The sequence below is a fragment of the Heterodontus francisci genome, chromosome 32, assembly GCF_036365525.1.
Source record: "Heterodontus francisci isolate sHetFra1 chromosome 32, sHetFra1.hap1, whole genome shotgun sequence".
Taxonomy (NCBI): domain Eukaryota; kingdom Metazoa; phylum Chordata; class Chondrichthyes; order Heterodontiformes; family Heterodontidae; genus Heterodontus; species Heterodontus francisci.
The window spans coordinates 25,174,901-25,201,551 of record NC_090402.1 but is presented as its reverse complement, the minus strand read 5'-3'; the positions used below and the strand labels follow the sequence as shown (position 1 = coordinate 25,201,551).

The 26,651-nt window shown below is 41.4% G+C and overlaps 1 protein-coding gene across 5 annotated transcripts in view; it reads left to right on the top strand.

Annotated features, from left to right (window-relative positions):
* Nucleotides 1-26,651, top strand: part of adgrd2 (adhesion G protein-coupled receptor D2) — a 198,185-nt gene that overhangs the window by 80,965 nt on the left and 90,569 nt on the right. The window contains exon 21 of one of the 5 annotated variants that reach the window (XM_068012505.1): nt 9,250-10,020. The exons of 3 other annotated variants lie outside the window; for them this stretch is intronic. In XM_068012505.1, coding sequence (XP_067868606.1) covers nt 9,250-9,357 — 108 coding nt within the window. In that variant the 3' untranslated portion in view covers nt 9,358-10,020. Of the gene's footprint in view, nt 1-3,573; nt 3,639-9,249; nt 10,021-26,651 lie in introns of those variants that run through there. One more of the 5 variants, XM_068012506.1, reaches the window with a different exon arrangement.

Here is a 26,651-nt window from a genome sequence, read left to right as displayed (position 1 = left end):
AGAAGGCGGATGGGATTTAATGGGGGATATTTTATGGCTCTGCAAGAGCAGCATTCATGGCGGGTGGGGTAATTTAGTTCGGCATGTGTTGCTATTTTGATTTCCTGACAGCAGGTTTTTTTCACGAGATGAGTTAGCGGCGTATCGGAGTTCACCCCATACTGTGGTGGATTCCAGCTTTCCATAAGTTTGCATAGCATGAATATTCATTACCCTATAATTATTTCAAATTAAGTCCTACCTGTCACATTAAGTCAGCTGTGCACGGGAATCTTGTGGCACTCGGTTCACGTTGGTTTAAAGGTGGCGTGCACCAGGTCAGCTTTGTGTAGTTGTGTCAGAGGTCATTGGTTTTATTTCTTAGCCTTCCTTGTGCCAAAGAGTTTATCATTGGAATAGATGTTTGGCTCCAGGCTTGGGACCAGCAAGGGCAATTCTTTTGCGGTGATGCGGGGAAGGCATTTTTGGGAGGATTGGGGCGGTGCAATATAGCATGGGGTATCAGATGGGTGGAGGTGCAGGGGAGGGTATGGTATAGTGTTCAGGGTGTGTACTAGGTATTTTCTTTTCTGCTGTTGGGTTGGGTGAGTGGTGGTAATGGAGCAATGAGTAAAGGAAGGCTGGAATGTGGTGCTGGGGTAGGAGAGAAAAAATAAAGGATGAGGTAGAGTGATAAATAAAAATGATTCAAGCTCTATTAATCTTAAATATATACAAAGGAAAGAGAACATACAGGCTGATCAGCATCCATGCTTGCACCACAGAATGCTTTGTAGCTCTGTTGCTAATGGTGCTTTGCAGAGTGACGGTGGGATCCACCAATGGAAAGCCATCCCCGCCGCGTGATTACACGTGTCTTCCATGCCGCCGCCGGATGCATGGTGTCATGGAACTCCTCTGTTTAAAAACAGTGTGACTTTAAGACTTTGTTTAAAAACAGTGTGCTTTTAATAATAACTAAGGGGCACAGTGTGCCAGCAGCTGCACCTGTTTCCTAGGCAACAGCAGGAGAGGGAGGTCACATGCTATATTGACTTTGTAGTGGTTAGATACAACTGAGTGGCTTGCTAGGCCATTTTAGAGGGCATGTAAGAGTCAACCATATTGCTGTGTGTCTGCAGTCGCATGTAGGCCAGACTAGGTAAGGACAGCAGATTTCCTTCCCTAAAGGACATTAGTGAACTAGATCGGTTTTTACAACAATCAACAATGGTTTCATGTCCATCATTAGACTAGCTTTTAATTCCAGATCTCACCCACGTCCCCTAGAGCAATACCCTGGGTCTCTGGGCTACTAGTCCAGTGACAATGCCACTACACCATCATCTCCTCTTTTGACTGTCTGTAAAAACTGGATATAACTGGTTTGAACTGGAAACCAGCGAAGTGTGCTTACTGAAGGAAGGAACCCTCTCACCTAGCAGAAAAATCTACTTTGGTCTACACCTGTATATTGCCTAAGGAGGGGAAAAAATCCTGGAAAAGAACATTTGTATTGTTGGAGATAGCAAATTCCTTTTTTTTACTTCCAAACTCTAAGACGTCTTTGCTTCAGGAGTAACTCGCTGTTGTCTGTTTGTGTTTGCTGGAATCCTCAGTAAAGTTTCTACTGAAAGACTACCAGTTTCAAAATCCAAATAGACTTGTTGCTATACTCCTTGTTGAAAGAACTGTGTGATGCCTGCTGTAACCAAAGTTCTTTGAGCGCCTATCCCTTAAAGACTGCTCGTTGAATTCGCCTGGAGACTTCGAGTTGCATCTGATTATACTACTCTGGGACACCTCACCAACCGGGAACGTTACGCACAAAGACTTACAACTCAGATACTTAGTTATTCCTAAGAAACAACATTTTTTAAACCAGTTAACCATTGGTTTTTGAATGTATGTGCATGAAGGTTAGGATAAAATAAAAAGTTATAAGGTCTTTTAGACATAGGTTTATCTCAATAGTGTTTAAGATTTAGTTTATTAATACATAGTTAATTTGTTGCTGTTCAAAGATACCTGATTTGGTTTGTTTTATTCTGGGGGTTAATAATTTAATTTGGCTAATTTCCAGTAGGGGGAAACTTTAATAATATGCTATGACCTGTGGAGTAATGGGACTGAATTGACAGTGCATTACTCCTGCCTCAGTCATAACAATGGGAACTGGCAAAAAAAGTGTTGCCAACTTCTGGTTCTGCCATAGGAAATGCCACGAGATGCATTAAATATGTCATCCTAAAGATGGGACCTCCAACAGTACAGCACTCCCTCATTACTGTACTGAGATGCCAGACTAGACTCTATAGAGAGATGGGCTAAATGGCCTCCTTCTGTGCCATAATGACTCTATGACTAGATTATATGCACATCTCTGGAGTAGTACTTGAATCCACAACCTTCTGACTCAGAGGCCTGGGAACTACTACTGAGTCACAGCTAACACAAAGGACCCAATTAGTGCTACATTAGTTTATTTGTAAAAACCCCAAATTTTTGTTAGGTTTGGATCATTTTGGACAGTCAATTTCAAACATTACGCTGCAGTAAAGTGTTAACCTGAAGTCTGAATAAATCCAAAATTCATTACTTACCTAGCACTTGATTTAGTTCAAGTCACTAGAAATCCTGACATAGATTGCACACATGTTTTAAAACTGATGCCTCATTTTTTGGCATTAAATTTAAAAGGAAAGTCTAATGGCAGCTGGAATATGCATGAATATAAATATGAATCCAGTTTTCCAGTGACTCAGAAATAGCTGTCTGATCTTATGTGCAATTACGGGACTGGGGGGCCCTCTGTTCTGGTAAGTAAGGAATTATAACATCACAGGATTCAGGTCCTTTTTGACCTTCCCGAACAAAATTACAGCCTTACCTATAATATGGCCTTTTCCTAGTGCAAGTGTCATTTTTCATTCATTCATTATTCTGATGCTGTTTGTACCTGTCGTTATGTGATGAGAAAGAGTTAACTCATTTTAAAGCAATACTAACACAAATAATTGGTTACGTAAATCAATTTAAAAAGTCTATCCAATTCAGTAGATGTCTAATCCTCAAGACAAATTTCTAGTACTTCCTGTATTGGTATATTTTTTACAAGCTAATTAATTCCCAAAAGAATGACAATGCCTCTCACTGGTATAAAGTAGTGATTAATAGGACAAATGAAATGCTGGTAAGTGCACCACGAATTACACAAAATACTTAAAACCCATGAATTTAACTTTATCTCGAATTTTTTGATAAGTAGTTAAAGTAACGAAATAAGTAGTCTGACAGAATGTTAATAATCACCAAATATTTGGAGAATTGTCTTTTCCATAAATCTTTCAATTCAGTGCCCATAAGAATCTACTGTAGTAATAAATAACTTTCCTTCTCATACTGATAGCATTTCAACTCCAGCTGAATGCTTCCTCCAGTTAAGTTATGTCAATCCATTAGAGGGTAGTCTTTTTTTTGGAAAACTTAAGTCAGTCCCTTGAGAAAATTTCTCTCATCACTTTTAAAAATGAAACACATAATTCTGATTTCCTTTCTTGCTTGTGTTAATGTTAGAACCTTTTTTTTATTTAGAGTGAATGGTGACTACAAGACATCATTGACTGATAATTTGTTGGAGGAGTTCCTGCGCCCAGCAGTTTGAGGAACTGAATTAACATATACAATTTAAATGACAAGATCTGTGAAGCATCCTGAGTTAGTGACTGTATTTTCAACTTGACAGCGCTAGGCTTGGTAACTCCTCCATGCCTACTCCTTAGATGGCATTCACTTTCTATAACAGTGATATCTGTTATGTGGAAGGAGGAAGTGTAATATAACGCAGAAGTTAAAACTTACAAATAAATTTACTGGTAACTGTTAATGAGGAAGCAAATTATCAATTTTGTTATATTTCTTAACTGTTTCATGTCACATAAACCTACTTCACATATGGTCGCTAAAAATAATTCTTTTTTAAATGCTGTTTTAATGATGTACGGTAGCAGTTTAGTGGCACGATAATCTTCAGGATCTATCTTGACAATTTGGTTTGATTGTTGTAAGTAAAGTGAAGGTAATTGGAAAAGACTATTTCATGGGAAAATCATGGGTAGAGAGTGCCTGAATTCCAGTATGTCCTTTCAGCAATCTATGCACCTCCATCCCCGGATGTGGACTCGTAAAATTACATGTGGCATGTCAAAGCAAGTATTGCTTTGCTAGCATGAATTTAGTTCTCAGGGAAAGCAAAAATAAAGTTCTTGAACTTGGCCACTAACAGTTCCAGAGCAGCTTTCCTCTTCAAGTTGAGAATCAGACATTACTTTGCCAAACAGGCTTGCTGCCTCTTGTCCTAGTCCAAAAAAAGGAGATATGTTGGTCTATTATTCATTCCCCGCCAACAAACTAATGAATCTGAGAAAATAGCACAATCTTTCCTTACAGCTGCCTTTGAAGCCAAGTGAAGTATTTTTTCTCATCCCCTGGAATGGTTACCGGCACTCAGAAAATGTAAAAGTCACTGATTATTTTAAGTAGAGAGTTTAATTATAAACTAGATGGAATTACCACAAAATTTAGTATTTGTCACACTCTCATGTAGGCTTTTATGACCTTTACAAATAGCATTGTGAGCAAGCTATCATATATGACTTTACTGTGAATTAAAGTTTGTTCACTGTTTAGCCATAGTTCTGACCATTAAGACGTGTCATGCACAAATGAATGATATGCATGAATGGGTTCATCTTTCAGATCATTGTTTAAATGTATTCATTTCTAATATAGTACATTATGTAGGTGTCACTGGCATTACTGTCAATGTGGTTGCATACCCATTCACTCCATAAATTCCTTATTTTGAAATTATTGCATTATAAATTATAAATTTGCATTTATATGGCACTTTTCACATCCTCGGGATCCCAACGCACTTCACAGCCAGTGAATTAGTTTTGAAGTGTAGTCAGTGTTGTTCTGTAGGTAAACAGAGCAGATGATGTGTGCACAGCAAGGTGCTATAAATGGGAATGAACTAACTAACACTGTGTTGTTTCAGTGGTGTTGTTAGAGGGATAAATATTGGGCAGATCAAATTATGACCTTTTTATTGTAGTGGTAAAAATAATCAAGCCTCTTCGCAGATGTATACTGTTTGTATGAGAGTTCCCTCAGGTGTAGATTGCCTAATGTCCAAGAATGATGGGAGAATCAAAACAGAAAATGCTGGAATACTCAGCAGGTCAGGCAGCATCTGTGGATTGGAAAACAGAGTTAACGTTTCAGGTCGATGGCCCTTCATCAGAACTGGGAAAAGTTAAAATCTAATAGGTTTTAAGCAAGTGAAAGGGAGAATGGTGGGAAAAGAACAATTGGGAAGGTCTGTGATAGGGTGGAAGAAAAGAGAGATTAAATGACAAAAGAGTTGGCGATGCAGGGTCAAAGGGAGTGCTAATGGGACAAGTGAAGAAACAAAAGAGGAGGTGTGAATGGCAGGAGGATGAACAGCTGCTGTCCAAAAGCAAAAACAAGGGGGAAACGGGGTTTCCCTTGTTTTTGCACTCCCAAATCTTTTATCATTTAAACTCTCTTTTATTTCACCCAATCACAGACCTTCCCAATTGTTGTTTTCCACCCTCCCTCAATACTATTGCTAAAAAGCTATTATATTTATAACTTTTCCCAGTTCTGATGAAGGGTCATCAACCTGAAATGTTAACTCTGTTTCTCAGATGCTGTCAGATCTGCTGAGTATTTCCAGCATTTTCTGTTTTTATTTCAGATTTCTAGCATCTGCAGTATTTTGTTTTTGTATTAATGATGGGAGAATGTTCAGCATAAAGTAAACCCGCTCCTTGGTGTTATATCATGTTGTAAATATACAGTGCCAATGCATGCGGGACACTCTGCTGGTGTAAAAATCATTATTCAATCAAATAGTTTACCAGATGAACCACTGGAAAAGCATGGGAGTATTCAAACAAATTATTGAACCACTCAAGCATTGAAATGCTCAAAAAATCAGCCCCAGATGTTTAGAAACTATTTCATGACTTGTTCGTGCTCCTCAGGAATAAAGTGAAACCTAGTGCAGTGGGTCTAAAGCCAAGATTTTTTTTAAAAAGCAATACAATATCAATTTATTACAGAAAGTTATAAAGAGATAAAACTGAAAACCAGAGCAAGATGATGTATTGAGTTCAGGTTATGGACACTTGGAGCATACAGTAACAACAGGTGGGGTCCCGTTTCATTACTAGTTCAACAGATGTGCACGTTGCTTCGTAAAATTCTGCCTATTACTCTGAATAAAGAATTGCTGTTTGGTGGATCTATCCTTTATGCAGGCATCAGGAATTGACTGAGTCTTTAGCTGTCCTCTATGCAGTATATTATTTAAGATCCTAGTGATGTATATGTGATGCTAATGAAGAAGAAATGTTCAGTACTGGTAAACTCATCTCCATTTTTTGAATGGGAAACAATTCTGCAGCTGTCCTCTTTGTCCTTTTCAGCCTTAACATTATCTGTTGTTTAAAGATATTTTACAGCTTCAATCATTGTTCTTCACTGCAAATCATTTAGCTTCTCTTGAGAAAAGAGTTAATGTGCCAAAAAGGGCATAGTAAAAATGTCATCCTCAGTTGTTTTCCAAAGACCAGAAATGTTGTCATGATTATCTTCTGTAAAGTTCCATATCAAAGTCACATAATTTGCAGATTCTTAAGACCTGTAAACTGCATGGCTATTGTAGCCCAAAATTTGCTGCTGTAAAATTTATAGATGCAGTTTTTCCATTAGTGCTACCAAAACTTCATTATGGTAGATGGAAACTGTTATGATCAATTAGGCATTATCAATTTTATTTTAGTGAGTTAATATTTTGTCTGCTTCTATGGGAATTTAAAATAAGTAAAATTCTGATCGAGTTTTATCAATGCAGGACTTTAAAGATGAGATAATGGTCATTTACACAGACCTGGTTGTCATAACTGTAAAAACTAGCACTCAGAGGCTTAAAGTAATTTAATGCTGATAGGGTTAGATGAAGTAGGGTGGGAGGCTGTTTGCGTGGAGCATAAATATCAGTATAGACCTGTTGGGCTGAAAGGCCTGTTCTGTGCTATACGTACTGTATAATTCTATGTAATTATCCAACTGCTTATCCGACATCCACTTCTGGATGAGCAGAAATTTCCTCCAATTAAATATTGTGAAGACTGAAGCCAACGTTTTCAGTCCCTGCTCCAAACTCCATTCCCTAACTACTGTCTGTATCCCTTTCCCTGGCAACAGTCTGAGATTAAGCCAGTCTGTTCACAACCTTGGTGTCACATTTAACCCCGAGGTGAGCTTCCGACTTCATATTCATGCCATCACTAGGACCACCCATTTCCACCTCATAACATCACCTGACTTCGCCCTGTCTCAGCTCATCTGCTGCTGAAATCCTCATTCATCCCTTTGTTACCTTTAGACTTGATTATTCCAAAGCACTCCTGGCTGGTCTCATTCTACTTTCCATAAACTTGGAGTCATCCTAAACTCTGCTGCCCCTGTCTTAACTCGTACCAAATCCTGTTCCCCTATCACCCCTGTTCTCTTTGACCTACATTGGCTCCCAGTCAAGCAATGTCTTGATATTAAAATTCTCATCCTTGTTTTCAAATCCCTCGATGGGATTTTGTTGGGACCCTTGCTGTTTTTAGTGTACGTTAAGGAATTAGACCTGAATGTAGGAGATATGATCAGTAAGTTCTCAGATGACATGAAAATTAGTGGTGTCGTAAATAGTGAGGAGGAAAGCCTTAGATTACAGGACGATATAGATGGGCTGGTAAGATGGGCAGACTAGTGGCAAATGGAACTTAATCCTGAGGGCGGCGCAGTGGTTAGCACCGCAGCCTCACAGCTCCAGCGACCCGGGTTCGGTTCTCGGTACTGCCTGTGCGGAGTTTGCAAGTTCTCCCTGTGACTGCGTGGGTTTCCGCCGGGTGTTCCGGTTTCCTCCCACCGCCAAAGACTTGCAGGTTGATAGGTAAATTGGCCATTGTAAATTGTCCCTAGTGTAGGTAGGTGGTAGGAGAATGGTAGGGAATATGGCATTAATGTAGGAGGGGATGTGGTAGGGAATATGGGATTAATGTAAGATTAGTATAAATGGGTGGTTGTTGGTCGGCACAGACTCGGTGGGCCGAAGGGCCTGTTTCAGTGCTGTATCTCTCTATGACTCTATGGCACCCCCTCCCTATCTCTGTAATCTCCTCCAGCTGATTATGATCAAACTGTGTAGTACTCTGGCCCTTCCATACTGCATCTGGTTATGGTCACTGAGACACAAAGGATACATCCAAGCACTGGAAGTACTACTGAAAAATGCCATAAGGCTGATTCCTGGTGTAAGAAGCCAGAGTTTATAAGTAAAGACATGGGGCAGGGTTTTCGGGCCCTGCCAAGGTTGGGAACAGAGGCAGACGGAGTCCAAAAATACTGGTTAGCTGGTTTCCCAACACCATTCCCGGCACTTATGTTGTGGGAGGCAGGTTCGGGGCCTAGCAAGGCTGCCCTTCCCCAAAGGTGGGCAGCTAATTCGGCTCATTAAGAGCCTTGTTAACAATAGTAAAAGGAGGCCAACTGGGATTTTCCAGTCGGCCTCCAGTTTCCCAACTGATGGTGGGGGAGCAGTTCAACTGCCTGGAGGCGGGCACCCAATGGCAGGCTGGGGTGCCAGAGCTCCAGACAGGCCTGCAGGCCCTCCCTGTCTGCAGGTGCAGCCAAAGGTAGCCCTGTAGAGGGATTCCCTCCCCCGCCACCCACTCCCCCACCAGTGGTGGCCTGGCTGCTTTTTCTGTTTTTTTTCGTATTTTTAAAAATGTTGTTGAGAGGGCACCTTCATGTTGAAGTGTCCTATCAGTTACTTACTCTTTACTTCAGCTGGCTGCTCCTCGGAAACTGGAAGCCTCTGAATGACCTTCCAGCTTTGAGAGCCCACCTGCCACCCTTAATTGGACAAGGAACCTGTGTCCATGCCAATTAAGAGGACATCCCAGTCAAAGTCCCAACAAGTGTCTGTGTTTCCCTCCAGGGATGGGTTCGGACCTGGAAACAGTCCCAGCTCCTGTTTCCTGCCCCCAAAGTGAAAATTCAGCCCATGGGGTCTTCAGCTTGGAAAGGAAGAATCTGAGAGGTAGTGTGGCCAAGGGTATTGTTATGAACACTGGACTTTGTAGCATGATTCTGTTTTAAAAACTGTGATTTTTAATGTAGTATAAGATGGCATCGGAGGAAACATGTGACCTCACACCAACTCTTCTTAAAGACAAGACAGTATCTTGGTTACCGGAACAAGGAACCCAGATCAAAGACCGTTTTTAATAGCAGAGAATGCAAGGTTATGACACCAGACAGACAATGGGTTTCACTTTCCCAGACTGTCATCGTGAACATGGAACCAGTGGCTCTGAAAATGCAAATTGCAATTGCTAACATGCGGAAACAAAGGAAGACTTGGGTGGTTCTGCTGTGGCCAGACTTGTGGACTCTGCATATTGAAAACAAAAACAAATGACATTAACCTTTTGATTCTGGATAAATTCTACAGACTTTAAGAAATCTGCAGGCTGTAAGGAAAACCGGAAGACAAAAGACCAGCGGTGGCGGCCTCAGGAGGGAGTGAGAAAGAGAGAGAACACCTGCTCTTGGAACATTAATACAGCAAAAGGCTGCGAAGACTTGAACTTGATTTGAAAGTTGAGGTTTGCAGAGAAGGAAAAGACCAACAGGATCACCAGAGATCGTCTTATTCATGGAAGACCAGGTCGAAAGTGTTCGGAAGAAGTGAGCAAAGAGGACATTGACTTTGAGAAGATATTGGAGATCCAACCCATTGTAACTGGGAGGTTTTTGGTACTTTTAACTACAAAGATTTCACTTCAAGAAGGACTGTGTAATGTACAAATGTGGTGTGACGTTTTCAAGTGTTTTAATAAGTGAAGAAAATACCTTTCTCTGTAATTTAGAGTATTAGCTCCTTACAAAGTACTGTTCAGTTAATGGTAGTTTAGAGTATTAGCTTCTTACAAAGTACTGTTCAATTAATGGTAATTTTTATCTTAATTGTTATAATAAAAGTCTTAAAAGGTTAAATCTCATCAAATAATTCTTTAAATTGATTTGGGGAGTTCATATCTCATGTTTTAACATTTATGGTCTCACCTGAGGCCGTTAACAGTATGGAAATGGTAGATCTGGAATATCAGTCGAAAGTAAATTGTGAGAGGACAAGGAGACAGATTCAAGCTCATAAAAGGCAAATTTAAGACTAATATCAGGAAATTATACTTCACATAGAGTGATCAACACCTGGAACAGACTCCTTAATAGAGAAATGGAGGAGCAAGCTATGGAATCCTTTAAGAGACAATTGGATGCTGCAATGGGGGGCTATAGTAATTTTTGGAAAGAAGCATTGAGATGGGCTGAATAACCTCCCTCATCTATCATTATTTTGTGATTACCAATCTGAGCAATGGCCTATTTTGAAACGAAAAAATTACAACCTTGGCACTCCTGGTAGTTGAGGACAGAAATGTGTCTTCAATAAACACACATTGTAAATATCAAAACAAATTATTCTGTAACTATGAGCAATAGTGGTGAATGATTTCATAAAATTTATACATGTTAATGGAGACAATCCAGACATTTCCAGTCTGAGGTGTTCATATAGATCTGTAAAGTAACTGCTGTTGAGTGATCAAGGACAATCATCGTTATGAACTTCAGAATTTAGGATATTAACTAAGTTGGAAAGTTGACTGACGACTTACGTAATACAATGGTTTCTTTTCAGTATTTGTGCAGCAGATATTCTGTGGCAGAGCATAGACTGCTGACCCTTCATAGATATCAGTACAAAATTTATGCTCTGATATGGTTCAGAAGCTGGTTCTCTAGTCCAACTGATAATTTCCATTCATAAAACAGATTTATTCTTTATTACAATTGCTAATGTATAATTTAAAAGGCTTTGAAGCCGTACTAGTATTATGATGTGCCAAACCCAAACATATCTTTATTCCAGACTTATTAAAGAAAAATACTTACATGTTCATAATTTTAAAATATGTTATCATAATAAACATTTGGTGAGTGATTTTCCCCAGATACATTAGGTGCGAAAGAGCCTCTGAGGTGGCCAAGATGGGTTCTTAAACTGAAACGCCAGTTAAGCCTGCGTTTGGCACAAGACGCCATCTTGGTAAAGGAGTTGATGCTTGCGTTCGGAACGGCTGCTGGATGATCATTAAGTAGATGCTTGCCACTTGAATTGCCTGTGAGCGCTCATTAAGACGGCTGGTCGGCATTTTGGTGACTAGTGTTTGACCTAACTCGTAACAGCGACTGGCTGATTGGGATTAAATGAATCGTTGCTGAGGATTTTGAGCACTACCAGCAGGTATATGGCCTTTTACTGTTCACTTGCTGCTTGAGGTTTGAAGAGGACTTTTGAAACATATTGGGAGACTTTCTGTGACACTTTGTTAAGATTTTGCCAGCACTCTATCAACATTTATTCTGGAAATTCTCTGAGGACTTCACTGAATAAGAGTGAATCCTATGTTACTTTACCTTATTGGGCAGCTTATAGAAGTCACCGGGAGAAAGGGTGTGCTTGAGCATCGACATCTTGTTAGGGGTTGCCATTGGTCTGTAGGAGATAAGGGCAGGCAGGATAGCACCAGCTGATGGGGGAGAAAGGATCAGGAGTGCGAGGATGGCTCAAGACTTGTGGTGAATTGTTGCATGCTCCACAATCTGGTGATCATGAGAAACCAGCCTTTACCACCAACAATTGTGTTGGAGGGTCAAGCTCAGGAGCCACAAGAGGAGGAGGAGAGAACAGAAGGGTGAGGAGGACTCCTTTCAACTTGCGGACATCCCACCTCCTCCAAAAGGGCCAGGTCCAAGAAATTGTGCATTCTCTCACTGGGTCCCTGAGCCACATTGAAACATGCCGCCATGCGTCTGCTAGCCCACTCCACACCTTCAGTGGTAATGGGTGAGTGGAGTGCACATATACTGCTTCACCAAAATTGCACCTAATTAGCACTTGAGTGCTAATCTGCAAGTGCCTCTTTTTTTTAGCACCTTCAATGGCAATCAGCTGTTTGACAAGCTTCCAGGTTGTTACACCTAGCGCGCTTCAACTCCTTTACCAAGATGGTGTCTTGCGCTAAATACAGGATAAACTGGTGTTTCAGCTCTAAACATCACCTTGACCTCTTTGCCTCTTTACAGCCAAAAGTATTCAGTGGAAGTCACACCTTAGAATTTTCATGACAGCTGCCTGATGCCTTAATAAATAAGGACATGCAAGGTGTGTTTTTGGGCCTCGGGTGCGTGGGGTGTGGAGGTTGAAAGCCTCATAGAGGAGAGCAAGGGGAGAGATTGGAACAATTGAGTTTGAGTATTCCATCACGGGGGTTGTCCAGGCAGGCACGATAGATCCAGCTGGATCCATGCAAGAGAAAAGGCACTTGCCTCCTGATCCAGCAGATCCTCAGTAGGGTTTAACTGGCAGGCCTCCTGAGGTCCAGAAAACACAGACTTCCAGCGTTAAATTCAAATGGTGAACAAAAACGAGGCATGCAGCTTCATTATAATATTTAAAGTGCCAGCCCATCTCCTGGAAGCGGAGAAGTGGGTGGGTTGGAGGCAGGATTCAGACCTTTAACACTTGAACTCCCCTAATCTGACCCAAACCAACCTGTTTATTGAGGGTTAAAATTCCCCTGCTGCCTGCCATCAGAATCAAACGCTTGCAGGTGAAGATCCAGAGTAAAGGTCCCTCTACCTGATCCAATGTCATACCTCTGAACTAACTTCACTGGGATGATATTTTGCCCACAGCATCCTTTATGGATGAATTTGGCAAATATGCCAAATTAGAGAGAGTTTTGTTCTCTGGGCCTATGACCAAATTAATTTCACATAGGACACTTAACACCAGCCAGTGACCAAGGGGTCTTGCATTTCATCAGCCTGGACTAGATTTGAGTCAATGTCCCAGAGATGAAAGGTCCCTTGCTTCTCCCAGTTTCACCATTTTCACCAAATTTTTCATATTTTTTCCAATTAAAAACATGGAGCTGAATTTTGCCAGTCCTATGCTGATAGGCTAGGAGGCAGGAGGGCTGGTAATATGGCGTTGGGAGGGAAGCCTGATGTCTTTCCACCGCTATGACATATTACTAGTGGTGGGAACTTTAGCAGCTTGGCCGCCCATTGGGCGGGTAATTGAGCTACTTAAGTGCCCAATTAAGGGGCACATTTTGCCCACGTCGGGAGGGCCTGCTGCCGCATGGGGAGACTGCCAGGTAAACCCAGATGGCCTCCCTGTGGGTACCGGGGTTGTGGGAGAGCCTTCCTTAATAGCCCTCCATGACCTCCTGCATCCCCCCCCCCCCCCCCCCCCCCAACCACTCCGGCAGCAGGGACAACCCCAGCAGCTAAGGTGCCACAGCTAGAATATGACCGCCCCCCCATCTCACGCCCCACCACCCCTCCCCACCTCTCTGAGCCAACAAATAAGGTGGTCGTCTCGGCGCCGTCCTGTTATTTGGCTGCTACATACAAAATGCCACCCCTGGGTCCTACCGCCTGTTGGCACGGGGTCGACTCCCGCTTTTGGTCCCAGCGGCAGGACTTTTCAACTACCAACAAAATTCAGCCCATAATTACAAAAGATTTAGTTTTAAAGGAAAATGGCATAACATGGATTTTTTTTAAAGTTAGATGATTGAATACCTTGAAGTACCAGTGTGCAATATGATGGCAGGAATGTGAGTTTACCAGTTCACAATATGGTGAATTCCTTATTTCAGCCAGGTTCGAGGGGGACTTGAAAACTATTGAATAGATGCTAAAAATTGCATTCCTTCCACTGGCCAAGTGTAGATCAGCCTTGGCAAAGGACTGAAATCAGATTGTTTGTCTGTCCGGGTCTGGCTATGCTCTATTATTTGATTTTCCTGTTCCTGTACCTGAGCTGCGTGTGGCATACAGAGAGAAATCAGGTGGGGACCATCATGCACACGTAAGGGTGCCTGCCTGATTTTCTTTCTATTTAAAATAATGGGAAGAAAATCAAACTGGTTTTCAACCCAATTTTCTTCTAGTCACTGCACCATGACAATCCAACATCCATAATTGGACCTCAGGCTTCATTTCAATAATGTAGCGGTATGCGGGGATGATAATTGCTGTCATTAAGAATACCATGGAGCCAGGTGGAGCACCCCTGCTCTTTTTGGCTCCACCTAAATGTAAAAAAACTGCTTACCTTATCAGTGACATCTGCTAACACAGCAGCCCACACCTCGCGCTTGCTCTGCTCAGAGCAGTCCAATTTGGCAGAAGGGTCATCAGCTGGCAGTTGGTTGGTGGGGGCACCTTCACAGGCTGCTGCACTGGTGTCAATGCAGGGACAGCCTCCGTCACAGGGCAAAAGATGGTTCCTCAATAAGAGGGGCCAAGGAGGTGGATGATGGTGCCTAAATATAAGTTATATTTTCTATCTTCGACCAGGAAGAACCCATTAATATATTTTCATGAGCATTCATAAAATGTTTTATACTTTGCTGTGCTTCCAAAAATATGTAGTTATAGCCTTCTTCCTCTTTTTGGACAGCTTTGTATTACGGATTATCAATTATGTTGTGACTAGTGCTGCTTGATATTTTAGCGATTACTTTTTAAATAGAATATCTTCACGGGGATACTGTGTTACACACTATTTGTAAGTAACTAAACAAAAGGGCATGTTGAACATCCCCTTTTTCAATTAAAACAATTAACAAGTCATCCCTAATTGGAGAAGACCTCATTGTTAACATTGTGAGCAGTTAGTGTTCCCAGGGTTTCAGACTTGCAGCTGGACTTAAGTTAATCCAAAATTGTATTGGAAATTCATCAAATCATTGCTTGGTTTGGCAAATTAACCAGTAAAGCTGCTGCTGTAGGAGTCTTTGGTATTTTGTCGAAGGACAGGTCATGGCAGCAATCCAGCAATATTACTTCCACTTACCCTGCCAAAATAGTCCAAATGAAGAACAGCACTTAGTCAGGAAATCTTGTAAGATGGATAGCAGTGACTGCAGCCATTTTATCTAGCCGTGATAAAAACAAGTAGATAGCATAAATCAGGTCAGCAGAACATGAAGTGGTATGCCTCAACTATTGCCTTTAGTGTAATATTTTAAAAACTAATTTATCTGAATTTTGTGGCCTAAATTCAACCTCTACACTGCCACATGTGCTGTGGCTAACACAGATAAATTTTGTACACTCTAATGGACAGGAGAATGTCCAGCATCCTTTACACATTGGGAACTGCTGACAGAAAAGGAGCTATGATGTAAAATAGTAAGCATGGTTTTAACTCACCGTTATTCTGTGAGAGGCAGTTGTTTATTTAGTGGGCCTATTTAGCATTATTCTATTCATGATATTTCCAAAGGCATTTATAGGATATGTTAAAATAAAATACCATTGATTCAAGGATATTGGCTATATTTCCATTCAATGTGCAGGTTCCTCCCCCTGCTTCAATGCATTTATAAATTGTATATCTATTAAAAATATTGTGTATTAACTCACTTCTTGTCCAATTTTCTATTCCTGATTTTTAGTCAATTTTTGATTTGCTTTTTCTGTGACAGTTTCATAAAATGTGAAATTACAATAAACAAAAGTATACTTTCACATAGATTTTATGTAGCCATTATACAATGAAGGATACATATGTATAAATATACCATGACCTCATAAAGTATTGAGTTGCATAATTGGATAGTGTTAAGATCATCTAGTTCATGGTTTGTATTAATTTTTTTTAAGAGGTCAGTTTTAGTCTTGGGGAAATTACATTTGTAGATGTAAAGTAATTGAAACTCTGGAACTTAGCGATTGTTAGACCTTTCAAGGTATTTACACTTCAAAAGTCTTTCCATGTAAACATACACGGTCAGAGTTAGAGGGGTGAGAACCATAGAATAGCAGTTGGACCCATTTAGTTGGGGAACTAAAATCTGAAGTAAGTCTGAAGAGAATTGCCCTGTCTTTGTTGGCATTGTGAATTATTTATGCAGGTACCCAGAATCAAAGGGATTTTTTGGAGTTGGAGTTAATTAGCTTAAATTTCTATCTGAGACTTTCCAGATGTACCACATTGCTATGGAGATAGATGATGCAGGGAGATGCCTTTTGGTCTAGTGTTTTTATCTCTGTGATTGCTCACAAAAAGTTAAGTTGGCTTTGGAAGCAGCTAGGGTGAAGCAGAGAGGGCGGAAGAGAGCCCCCAGCATTTGCTGTTTGGATGCAGCTAGCCCCAGTAGCAAAGGACTATCAGGAGCCAAGGGTGCTTTCTGATTCGAAGTCACTATGCAAGAGTGCCAGTGAAGTCCATGCTTGATCTGGGAGTCCACAATCATGAGGTGTTGAAGGAGAGTTGAAGGGTTCACCTTGCCGGATGCTAGCGGAAAGACCCCAAGAGATCTCATACCTTGGAGGATAGTTGTAAAACCAAGGAGAGTTAAAGTGAATTCCTGAGAGCTGTGGTGTGCTTTGGATTGGTCCCAAGAGAAGTGAATGAATCCTCAAGATTCTGTAAAGTATAGGGGAACTCGACGGTGGAAGTAAAAGTCAATTGGAGAGTGTTCTGTTGAGATTTTTGGGTTTAAAGTATAAGTGATTACAAACTATAATGTTAAGTTAGTAATACTTGCTTTATTTAACTCTTGTACAGTAAAGATTTTTGTTTAAAATGTGAAATATTGTGGCATAATTCTTTCAGTTAATAACTGGGAGTTCGAATTTCTCTTTAAAATGTTATTGGTCTCTAACGAGAATGTAACAATATGTTTAATGAGAGTATCCATTCCCAGACATAGTTTGTGAAATCGCTGCTTGTCCTGAACGCAACCCAGTGCTTGTGAGAAGAATGTCTCAGCACATCAGGCTGCGGGGCTGACTGAGGCAGCTTGTTGTGCCTTGGATTCTGGGGTTGGTTAGAGTTGGAGACAATATGGAGGGGTCATCATGTTGGTTGGGGTTGTGATCTTTTTGGATACTGGATGGGTTGCTGTGCTGAGGGGGTGATTTATGTTGATGGGGCTCCAAGACAGATCCCCAGACTGGTTGGTAGTCCCTAATTCCTAGCAGAGTTCAAACATCTCCATTCTGATTAGCAGATATTTCACATATGCTTCAGCCATGTTTATTGTAGGAAGGGCTGAATTTTGCCGCAGAGGTGGGAAACATACTTTGTTTGAGATGAGTTATGTTAGCTCTCGTTTAGAGGGCCCTGTTTCTCCAATGGGCAGACCCAACAAATACTGAGCTAATTTCTCTCTAATTGCAAAACCTTCCATGTTCCTCGCAATTTCCTGGACTGCTTTCCTGAACACCTTGGATGAGAAACCATGTCCATACTATATACAGGAGAGTGCCCTTCTGGCCGCAGTCCATCCAGCAGTCATCTGGTATGGAAGAATGGAATGTATAAAGCTTGTGTGGGGTGCAGTAAGATTTAGAATTGGCTTTCCAGCATTTTGCTGTTGTTGGTGGAGTTTAGGGTCCAGCTCCATATGCTTTGCTATTTCTCCTCCTTTAACGGTCAGCCTACGCTCCCTTCAGGCTTTTTATTCTGTTATTGGTCATGGAGATAAGAATGGTACATGGTGGAGATGTGGTCACAACAGGCTGTTAGTCAGAGGAGGAAAAGTTCCAAGGAAGTTGGCTCACACTGAAGTCAGCGAAGCAATATAAGGTTCTGGAGGTAGTGCTTCAAATGGAGATAGCAATGTTAGTCATGTTGGATAATTATATAAAGAGAACTATCTGGCCCTCATGGAGGAACTAACATATTCTAGTTATTCCTTTCTCAGGCCAAGCTGTGCATCCAGCTGAGGTGTCTTACTGGGCTCACTATTGCTCCATATTGGGAAGAGGGTTGATGAACCCAATGCAATATTTAAGGAGGCTCCCTAAAGCCTCCTTTAGGGAGGTTGAGAGCACTGTATCAACAATGGTGTCCATCTGGGTGTCTGTTGGTTTCTTTTGAAGCTTGTGGGTGATAGGCTGTGTATGGGGCTTGGGAGGGGCCTCTTGACTTCCATGAGCAGCCATGGGTCATGTGAGGAGTGTTAGTATACAAATCACTGTCAAATAGATCTGAGATGTTTAGAGTCAGGAGCTGGATGCCTGTGAGACTTATGCATGGCCTTTTGCCCATTCAAAGGAATTTGGAGATCAGAACAGGTATAGGCAATTCAGCCCCTCAAGCCTGCACCACCATTCAATCGGTTGATGGTTGATCTGTGTGTCAACTCCAGTGACCCGCCATTGATCATTATTTCTTGATAATTTTACCTAACAAAAATCTATTGATTTCAGTCTTGAAAAATTCCAGATTTCCACTACCTTTTGTGTGAAAAAATTAAATGACCTGTCCTCATAATTTAACACTTGGAATCTAGCTATCATTCTGGTGAAGCTATACTCTACTCCCTCCAAGGCCAATATAGTGTTCCTGAGGTGCAGGCCCAAAACTGAACATGGTACCAAGGCTTGGTACAACTGAAGTTTAACTTCCTCCCTTTTGTATTCTAACTCCTTGAGATACAAGCTAACATTCCATTAGCTTGTTTGGTTACTTTTTGTACCTATGCGCTAGCTTTTAGTGATTTGTGTATATGAATGCCCAAATCTCTTCTTTTTGTCAGTTCCTAGGGCTGAATTTTATGCCGCCCCAGCATTCCCACCTCCGGCCAACTTTACGGCGGTCAGGCGGGGGTGGGGGGGCGTGGTGAGGAAGAAACGGCCAGTAATAGCTGCGGAGGTCAGGTGCCATGGCAATCGGGCACAGGGTGCCCAATTGAGGGCTGCTCCTGCCTCCCAACCCACCCCCGGGACCCAAGACGCCCCCCCCCAAAAGACTACCCCTGCCTCGCCGCCATGACCGAGCACCCCCCTCTCCACCCCCCCCCCCCCCCCCCCCCCAGCGGCGAGGCAAGCCCAACTTACCTGAAGACCTGGCTCCATGGCATCGGCTCGGCTGCAGTTCCAGCAGTAGCCGCGGTGGCGCTGCTGGGGTTAAGAGTTGCTGGCCCGTTGATTGGGCGGCAGTTCACTGAGGCAGGACCTCCTCCCTCCAGTGGGTGGAAGTCCCGCCGCAGGATAATTAAAGCCCGGGGACCCGTAAAATGCAGGTCGGATCCCCGGGCTAGGCAGAAGTGGGTTCTCCACTGACTTTTATATCGGTGGCGAAGTCCCATCCGCCTACAGTAAAATCCAGCCCTGAGTCTCTCATCATTAAGAAAATATTCCAAATTGTTTTTCTTGTATCCAAAGTGGGTAGTCTCATACTTTTCTATGCAACTGACCAGGTCACGGAATAGATGGTCTGGTACCTTGACTTACAGTATCAGAACGAGGTAGAGGAGACAGGAAGAATCTTTATTGTGTTCACCTTACTGAAGAGTGAGAGGGTGATTGTAAGACAGTTTGACACTAAACGTTAATAAACAGCATTTTGACAGCTGTGCTGAAAAATAAAATTGAATGCATTTCAATGCGTCACTGGTTTTGACATTTGAAAATAAATCTGCGTAGCTGCTGAACAAATCTTTCATAACAGTTACAGTAAATCTGAAATCCAAGCTGAGTTCATTAATTTTCTAGCATAATTAAGGTTTTATTTAAGAATTAATAGCTTTAATCAATTTAGTAGACATTCGAACTTTTGAAACATTTTGTTGTGCTTAATTTTTTGCATTCATCAAAGTTGAAGATGTCTGTCTGTTAGTTTCAGCATTGAGCATTCTGGGAGCAGGTGATATTGTGGTCAGATGCTGAGTAATGCTGTTTACTCAGCTCGCTACCCCATGCCTTAAGCCCAACCTTTGAAGAATCCCACCTACTGCACTTGCATTTAAACTCAGAATGCCAGTTTAAGGCTATGTTTCTCTCTTTTATTGAAACAATTTAAACACCTTAATTTCATGGTCAGTTAGGACCCACGAACAAAATGGAAGGAATGTGCTGTTTTGAAACAAGCAATTTAAGTAATGGGAACAAGAACTTTGAATAATCATCTTCCAACATTTCTAAAGCAGCTAAGAAGCCACTTAATCTGTATACTTGGCTAAACGCTCAGTAGTCTAGTTGTGGAATGTGCAAGTTTTTTTTCTGAAAATAGCTAAGTGATAAGTTTAATGTCTATTTCCAATAATGTCCTGAATCTCCTTGTTTCCTTGTAAACTGTAGTAAGGAGAAATAAGTGTAACCTTCCTGGTACAGAAGGATACCATCCCTCCTCTCTCCACAGCCTGCCAGCCAAAGCATGAAACCCGGAGCCAAGAAAATATAATTTGTGCTCAATACCATAAGAACCTGATGGACAAATGCAGAAGAAACTATTTGACTCAAAAGAGCGTAAAGAACAAATATTACTGTAAGGTAGCAGCACAGACTTGTTCAACTTCGAAGTGAGGGATTACATATCTTCATAATTGACTTACTGAAGGCCATGCATAAAAGTCAACATGGAAGTGTCTTAAATGGTGCATATATTAACTTACCTAAGTGTCCAGAATCTGATGCCCTACTTAAATTAATGCTGCTACAAACAAGAAAAAATAAACAGTTACAGAAATTGTATCTGGCAATATTTTGTTTGGGTTGAGCATGAGGCTCGAGCAGGACAAACAAAATTGGACCATTGGTGTGTGCTACTAAGTATTTTCTGTGCCTTGATCTAACATTATTTTCTAATGTTATAAAAGATAAATGTTGCAGGAAAACTGATTTGCTCTATAATCTTTGTGGATCAATTTTAATCGTCACCACCTAGGCATCAATCTGACTAATTGGATCACACACCCATTGTAGAACAAGCCCATTTTTCATTCCATTGATTGGGTAGATTCTGCAATGGGTGGGTGCTTTGTACAGCCAGATTACTAGCCAGGCAGTGGAGCTGAAAATACCTGCATCTACTATAGATTGAAAATGATAATTGGCCTCAGGATCCTAAAGGTAATATGCCCCAGGTAGGACACATTTTTTTTACGTAGAATTTATAGCACAGAATAAGGTTATTCAGTCCAACTGCCCTGTGCTGGTGTTTACGTGTCAAAATTCCCTCTGAATCCCTACAAAAGCGCAACATCAACAGAGGGCTGGATTTTGTTCTCACCCAGGCATCGGGTTCTGTGGTGGGGGGAGGGACCTGAAGATGGCTCCGGATGAGGCCCACCACGGACCTTGACACTGGGAGGGCATGGCCCAAACTTCTCGGCAGTAGCGAGGCTCTGTGGCAGCCCCTCTACTGTTGGGGGAACGGGGCCAGAATTTAAATATTCAAATGAATAAAATGAATAAATTTAAATAGACTTACCTGCGAATCTTGAGGCGTGGCGGCTGATACTCCCACGCCTTCAGTTCTCCATCTGGGGAAACAAAGTGCCCCACTGGTGGGGAGGGGTGAGGAGGTAGGTTTATCAATGCAGGAGGGGCGGGTGGAATGGGGTCAAATACATGTAATGTTTGTAGGGGATGGTGGGAAGGGTTGAACCTTAAATTTTGTGCAGTTTTGTGGGAGGGAAAGTCAGATGTAAAAGGTAAGTGTTTTTGGGTGGGAAGGGCAAATTGTTATGGGGGGGGTGGAAAAGGGGTGTTAGAAATTTATTTAATTTGGGGAATAGGACTTTCAAAATCTAAATTGGGTGGCCGGGCTGGCTGCCCTTTAAAAAGGGCACCAGCGCCTGCACACAGGCAGCTGACGCCAGTGCTGGGGACAGACAGCTCGCCTCCTCCACCAGATTGTGGAGGGGGGGGTGGCGGCCCGCCCCAGCTATTTAAATGAGCCGTCAAACTTAAGATCGCGGCGGCTCTTTGGCGTGCAGCCCGCATGGGCGGGCCACCATTTTTTGAACTCGCGGCTGAGATCGGCGGCGGGCTCTTAAAATCCAGCCCAGAGAGTGGCTTTTGCCTGTTCCACTGCTGCGTCTTTGTCCCTTTCCAATGTCCTGGGGAGATGCTCACTGGCAGTGCTTCTGCTGCTGTTGGGTACTGACCTCGCACAGGCCGGGAAGGAGGGAAATGATTGCTGGCATTTACAGACGAACGTACGAATTAGGAGCAGGAGTAGCCTACTCTGCCATTCAACAAGATGGTGGCTTTACACCATGAAGCCAGTATAACTGCAGGGAAAATCTGTATGTCCAAATGAATATTAAAACATCTAAAATATTTAAAAATATTTCCTTGGCCAGCTAAATAAAACATTTTCATGTGTGTTCCTGTATTCGCTACATGAAAGTGAATTTATTCAGGAGCGTATGTGTAGGTTGTGGCATAAATCAATGAACACATTAAATTAGGAAAGGTGCAATTACCCTGAAACATTATATGTGCTATGAGCTTTTAGCCATTGCTAGGCAATATTGAGATACTGCGGTCACTGAAACTTGGATCTCAGCATCTGCCATGATATACAGGACATTTGATTGAAATAGAACACTCAAAATCTTGAACAGTTTGGTGAAGATGTAATAACATTGTAAATGCTGTATCACAGTACATTATAGATGTTAATACATGCATGTACATATCTGAAGCAGATAATTTCTCAGGAAATAATTATGGATTAAAGACTGAACAGTTGAACTTGCTCTAAATTATAACACTTGGAGATTAAAGGAGTACCTGCACTTTTTTCAAATGCAATGTTTTTAAATTGTTCTGTTAATTTACTTAAAATGATGGAGACAGGCACAAGGGAGGAGAGATCTGCTTCCTTTTCAAACCATGCCCTGGAAGTCAACTTGCAAGAGACAAAGCAAAGCAGAAATGCTGTCTTTGGTTTGGAGTGACACTTCTCAGAAAGCAGTTGTCTGGCCTGTGGGAAGAGGTGGCAGAGCAGGTCAATGCAATTTCTGCAATGAGGACATCATGCGGATGAAGTTTAACACCGAAGAAGTTTGCCAAGGTTTGGTAACAGCTGAATTTGCCTGTTTCCAGTGCTATGGTATGGTTTGACAGCAATATACAATTTCAAAACTGAACCTTATAATGGCCACACATAGAATTAACCTAACAAAAAACAGCAAAACCAAACAAAAATGGTTAAAAAATGTACTTTCATTGTCACTTAAAGGACCAGAAGCTGTGCCTCAGTAAAATCTTAAGTTCTAAAGACCAGAAAACCAATTTATAAATACATTCATTTTATACAAGTTCTGGGTGCAATCATTAGGAAATATAAGGAAGGAAGTTCTTGTTTTAATCTACGTAGTTTTTAGACCATTTAAGAGGCCCGTGCACTCCAATAGCATAAGCTGCCTGTGTCTCTAGCACTGGCAGTGAGAGGTATTGGATAGTGTAATCCCAAAGCATACTCAGCATTTCATCTCACTACAAGCTATCCACCCATACCCAGCTCGCATATATACCACTGCCACATCAGAGCAGAAAAGTTTCCCCTCGGCTTTCCTTGCTGCAGAGTTCAGAACATCTGTGGAAAAAAGCTAACTGGGGTGAATCATCAAAATATGGGATTGTTACAAATGGTGAAGGTTTGCTTGAATCCCTTGAAAGAAAAGGAAAAAAAATTCTGACCTTTGCTACAGGAAACTAAATAAACAAGCTGAAGTCTAGAAATAAGCTTGTACAACATCTCTGGAAGGAATGGACTTAATTGTCCAAGTGGCCTTTCCTCACTTCATAACTTATGTTTTTGTAGTCTTCTATCTTGACAATAAATCCAGATTTTCACAGCTGGAACTGCAACATTAGCTGTATGTGTGTTTGTGCATCTAAGGAAACTCAAAGGTCCAGTATGGTGAGTTGAACATTAACATTGTGCAGAAAAGAAATGTTTAAGTCTGCTTTAACTGGATATATTACCTTGGGGCAGCGGGAGGAAGTAAAGAACGAGAAATTCTAAATGGAAGAAAGCAGAAGGTTCAGAAACTTATATTTTGTGGAAGCGAACTTTTAACAAAATAATGTTAAGGGCCTGTTTTCATGTGCTGCTACCACAGACAGCCCCCACATTGGAAATTTTCACTAGGAATTTCTGGTTCAGGAGTTATCAAGGTTTCAAATGTGTACCTCAATTCAAAAGTCCCAATAAATCAGCAATCAACATGATTTATATTTTCTTTACATATATTACATAAGTTAGCCTGCTGAAAAAATTGTATTGACAAAAATTGATCAGTTGTGATTTCTTCTTGGGAGCTTTGATTTCATAACTAATATATTTAGTGGTTGTCTGGGACTTGAGCACAAAAATCAAAGCTGACACTCCAGTACAGTACTGAGGGAGTGCTACACTGTTGGACGTACTGTCTTTCAGATGAGACACTAAACCAAGGCCCTGTCTGCCCTCTCAGGTGGACGTAACAGATTCCACAGCACGATTTAAAAGAAGAGTAGGAGGGTTATCCCTGGTGTCCTGGCCAATATCTCTCTTTCAATCAACATGAGAGAAACAGACTACCTGGTCATTATCACATTATTGTTTGTGGGAGCAAATTGGCTGCTACATTTCCTACATTACAACAGTGACTACATTTCAAAAGTACTTCATTGGCTGTTAAGTGCTTTAGGATGTTCTGTGGTTGTGAACGGCGCCGTTTAAATGTAAGTCTTTTTATAAGCAAAATCAACATTAAATTCCAAAATGTCACTGCTAATAGTGTATAATAATTCTCACTAATATTTTTTAACTTTGCATTACAGCATAACTGTTGCACAAACTCTGCGAGTGACTATTTTAGCTATCTAGTTATTAAGAACTATTATATAAATGTAATATCCTGTATGTTAATCAAATGCCATTTTTTTTTTAGAAAAAGGAACATATCACCGGTCCTGCTAGCTCTAGTGTAGAATGTTGAGCTGTAGATCAACACATTAAAAGTTTGAATTGCAGTCTTATCAGTCAGTTGTACTCATGTACCTTCCTTGGGTAAGTTAAGCCAGTTTTAGCTGCATGCAGGATGGAATTTTGAGTGGGAGTGAACTTTCCATCTCAGGAGGGAAGGGGAACTGTCGGGACCAGTGCCGGCACATCAAAGCACATCTGTTGATCTATGATGGACTGGGTATTGAGAGTGGCCCTAAAGAAGTTTGCAACCGGTTTGTCCCATCCTTCTGGTTGAAGGAGGAAGTATAGTAAAACTGAATCCTGATAAACATGTAACTAGTTTGCCAAGAAATGCTATATTTGGATCAGACTTTTGCTGTGATCAGGATCTCTATAAACAGCAATCTTTGTACTGTGAGCCCACATAATTATCCATTCAGTGATCCAATCAAAATGCAATAGAAAATTCAACTGCCATATGAATGAGTGAGAACTTTGAGCTGTATGTTCCTTTTGCAATGTTAATCTCTTTGGACTGAACACTATAATAGTGAAGAGTAGCCCCTGATTTCTATGCGTGTGAAAAGTAAATGTGAGTCTTAACTAAAGCAAAGAATTTCCAGTTAAATCTGTGTCTATTTGATAGGAAAGAAAATCATGCTTATAGTATTGGTGTTAACTGATAGAGTCAATAATTGGGGCACTGATTCTTAATCTGCAATTATTTGATCTACTGCGGCGTTGCTTGCAGTGAGTCAAGAGCAAGGCATGTTGGGGAATAGGATTGGGTGCTGCTGATGGATGGAAGGAATGTTGCCAAGGAACAGGGGAAAGGTTAGAAAACTATTTCAAAACCTGGGAGTTGTGAGTAAAGACAAGAGAACTTTCTGGATGGGGCACGGTGAGGGTGAAACAAGTACTAGAAAATTATCTTGAGGGGTGGAGGAGGGTTCTGACCAGAGGCTAGCAAAGAACAGAATTGCATATTTGGCATGTACTAAGTGAGCAGGATACAAATTAATGGCAGGCACAACTGACCAGGAGGGAGCTTGAGTGAATCAGATGGATCCTGTGGAGTTGCTCACCAGATGATTCTTTCTGTAAGCATTCAACACCTATCAGGGATACAAAAGACATTCATTTTAGGAGCTTCCGTTCTGAATGATGAATTAGAAGATATGATTGAACAGTGATGGAAGACCTTTCAAGTTATCTGAATTTCTATGTAACTAACTAAATGCTTAACATTTGTAAGAATGAGTGAAAAAGTGTTGCCTGATTAAAACTTGCAAATTTTGTGCAGATTGGAGTTTCTTGCTCAGATGTACTGCTAGAGGTGAATTTGTTCTCCTGCTGAGTCAGTCAGCAATACTTTCTGTCCATTTCTTTACTTATACTCCTGACTAATCACTTGTTTCTACTGGCAGTTTCTTTTAGATGGTAAATAATTGAGAGTTCCTTTGGTGCACCAGCATATTCCCCAATGAGTGTACTTAATAGAGAGAGTCTCTGGTAACTTTACCACATCTGAGTCAGACGATGCAAGATTTAAACCCTGCTCTAGACAGTCCTGGTGAGTGGAAACAGGAGCTCTGGCTCAGAATTCTGGATTGGCATAAAGCTGGGCCACTTGTGTCCCACCCCGTCACACCCCTCCACCTCTCACCATATGGGTAACATAGAATTGCATGGAATATACTGCCCAGAAACCACCTAGTTAGTCTGTAATGGT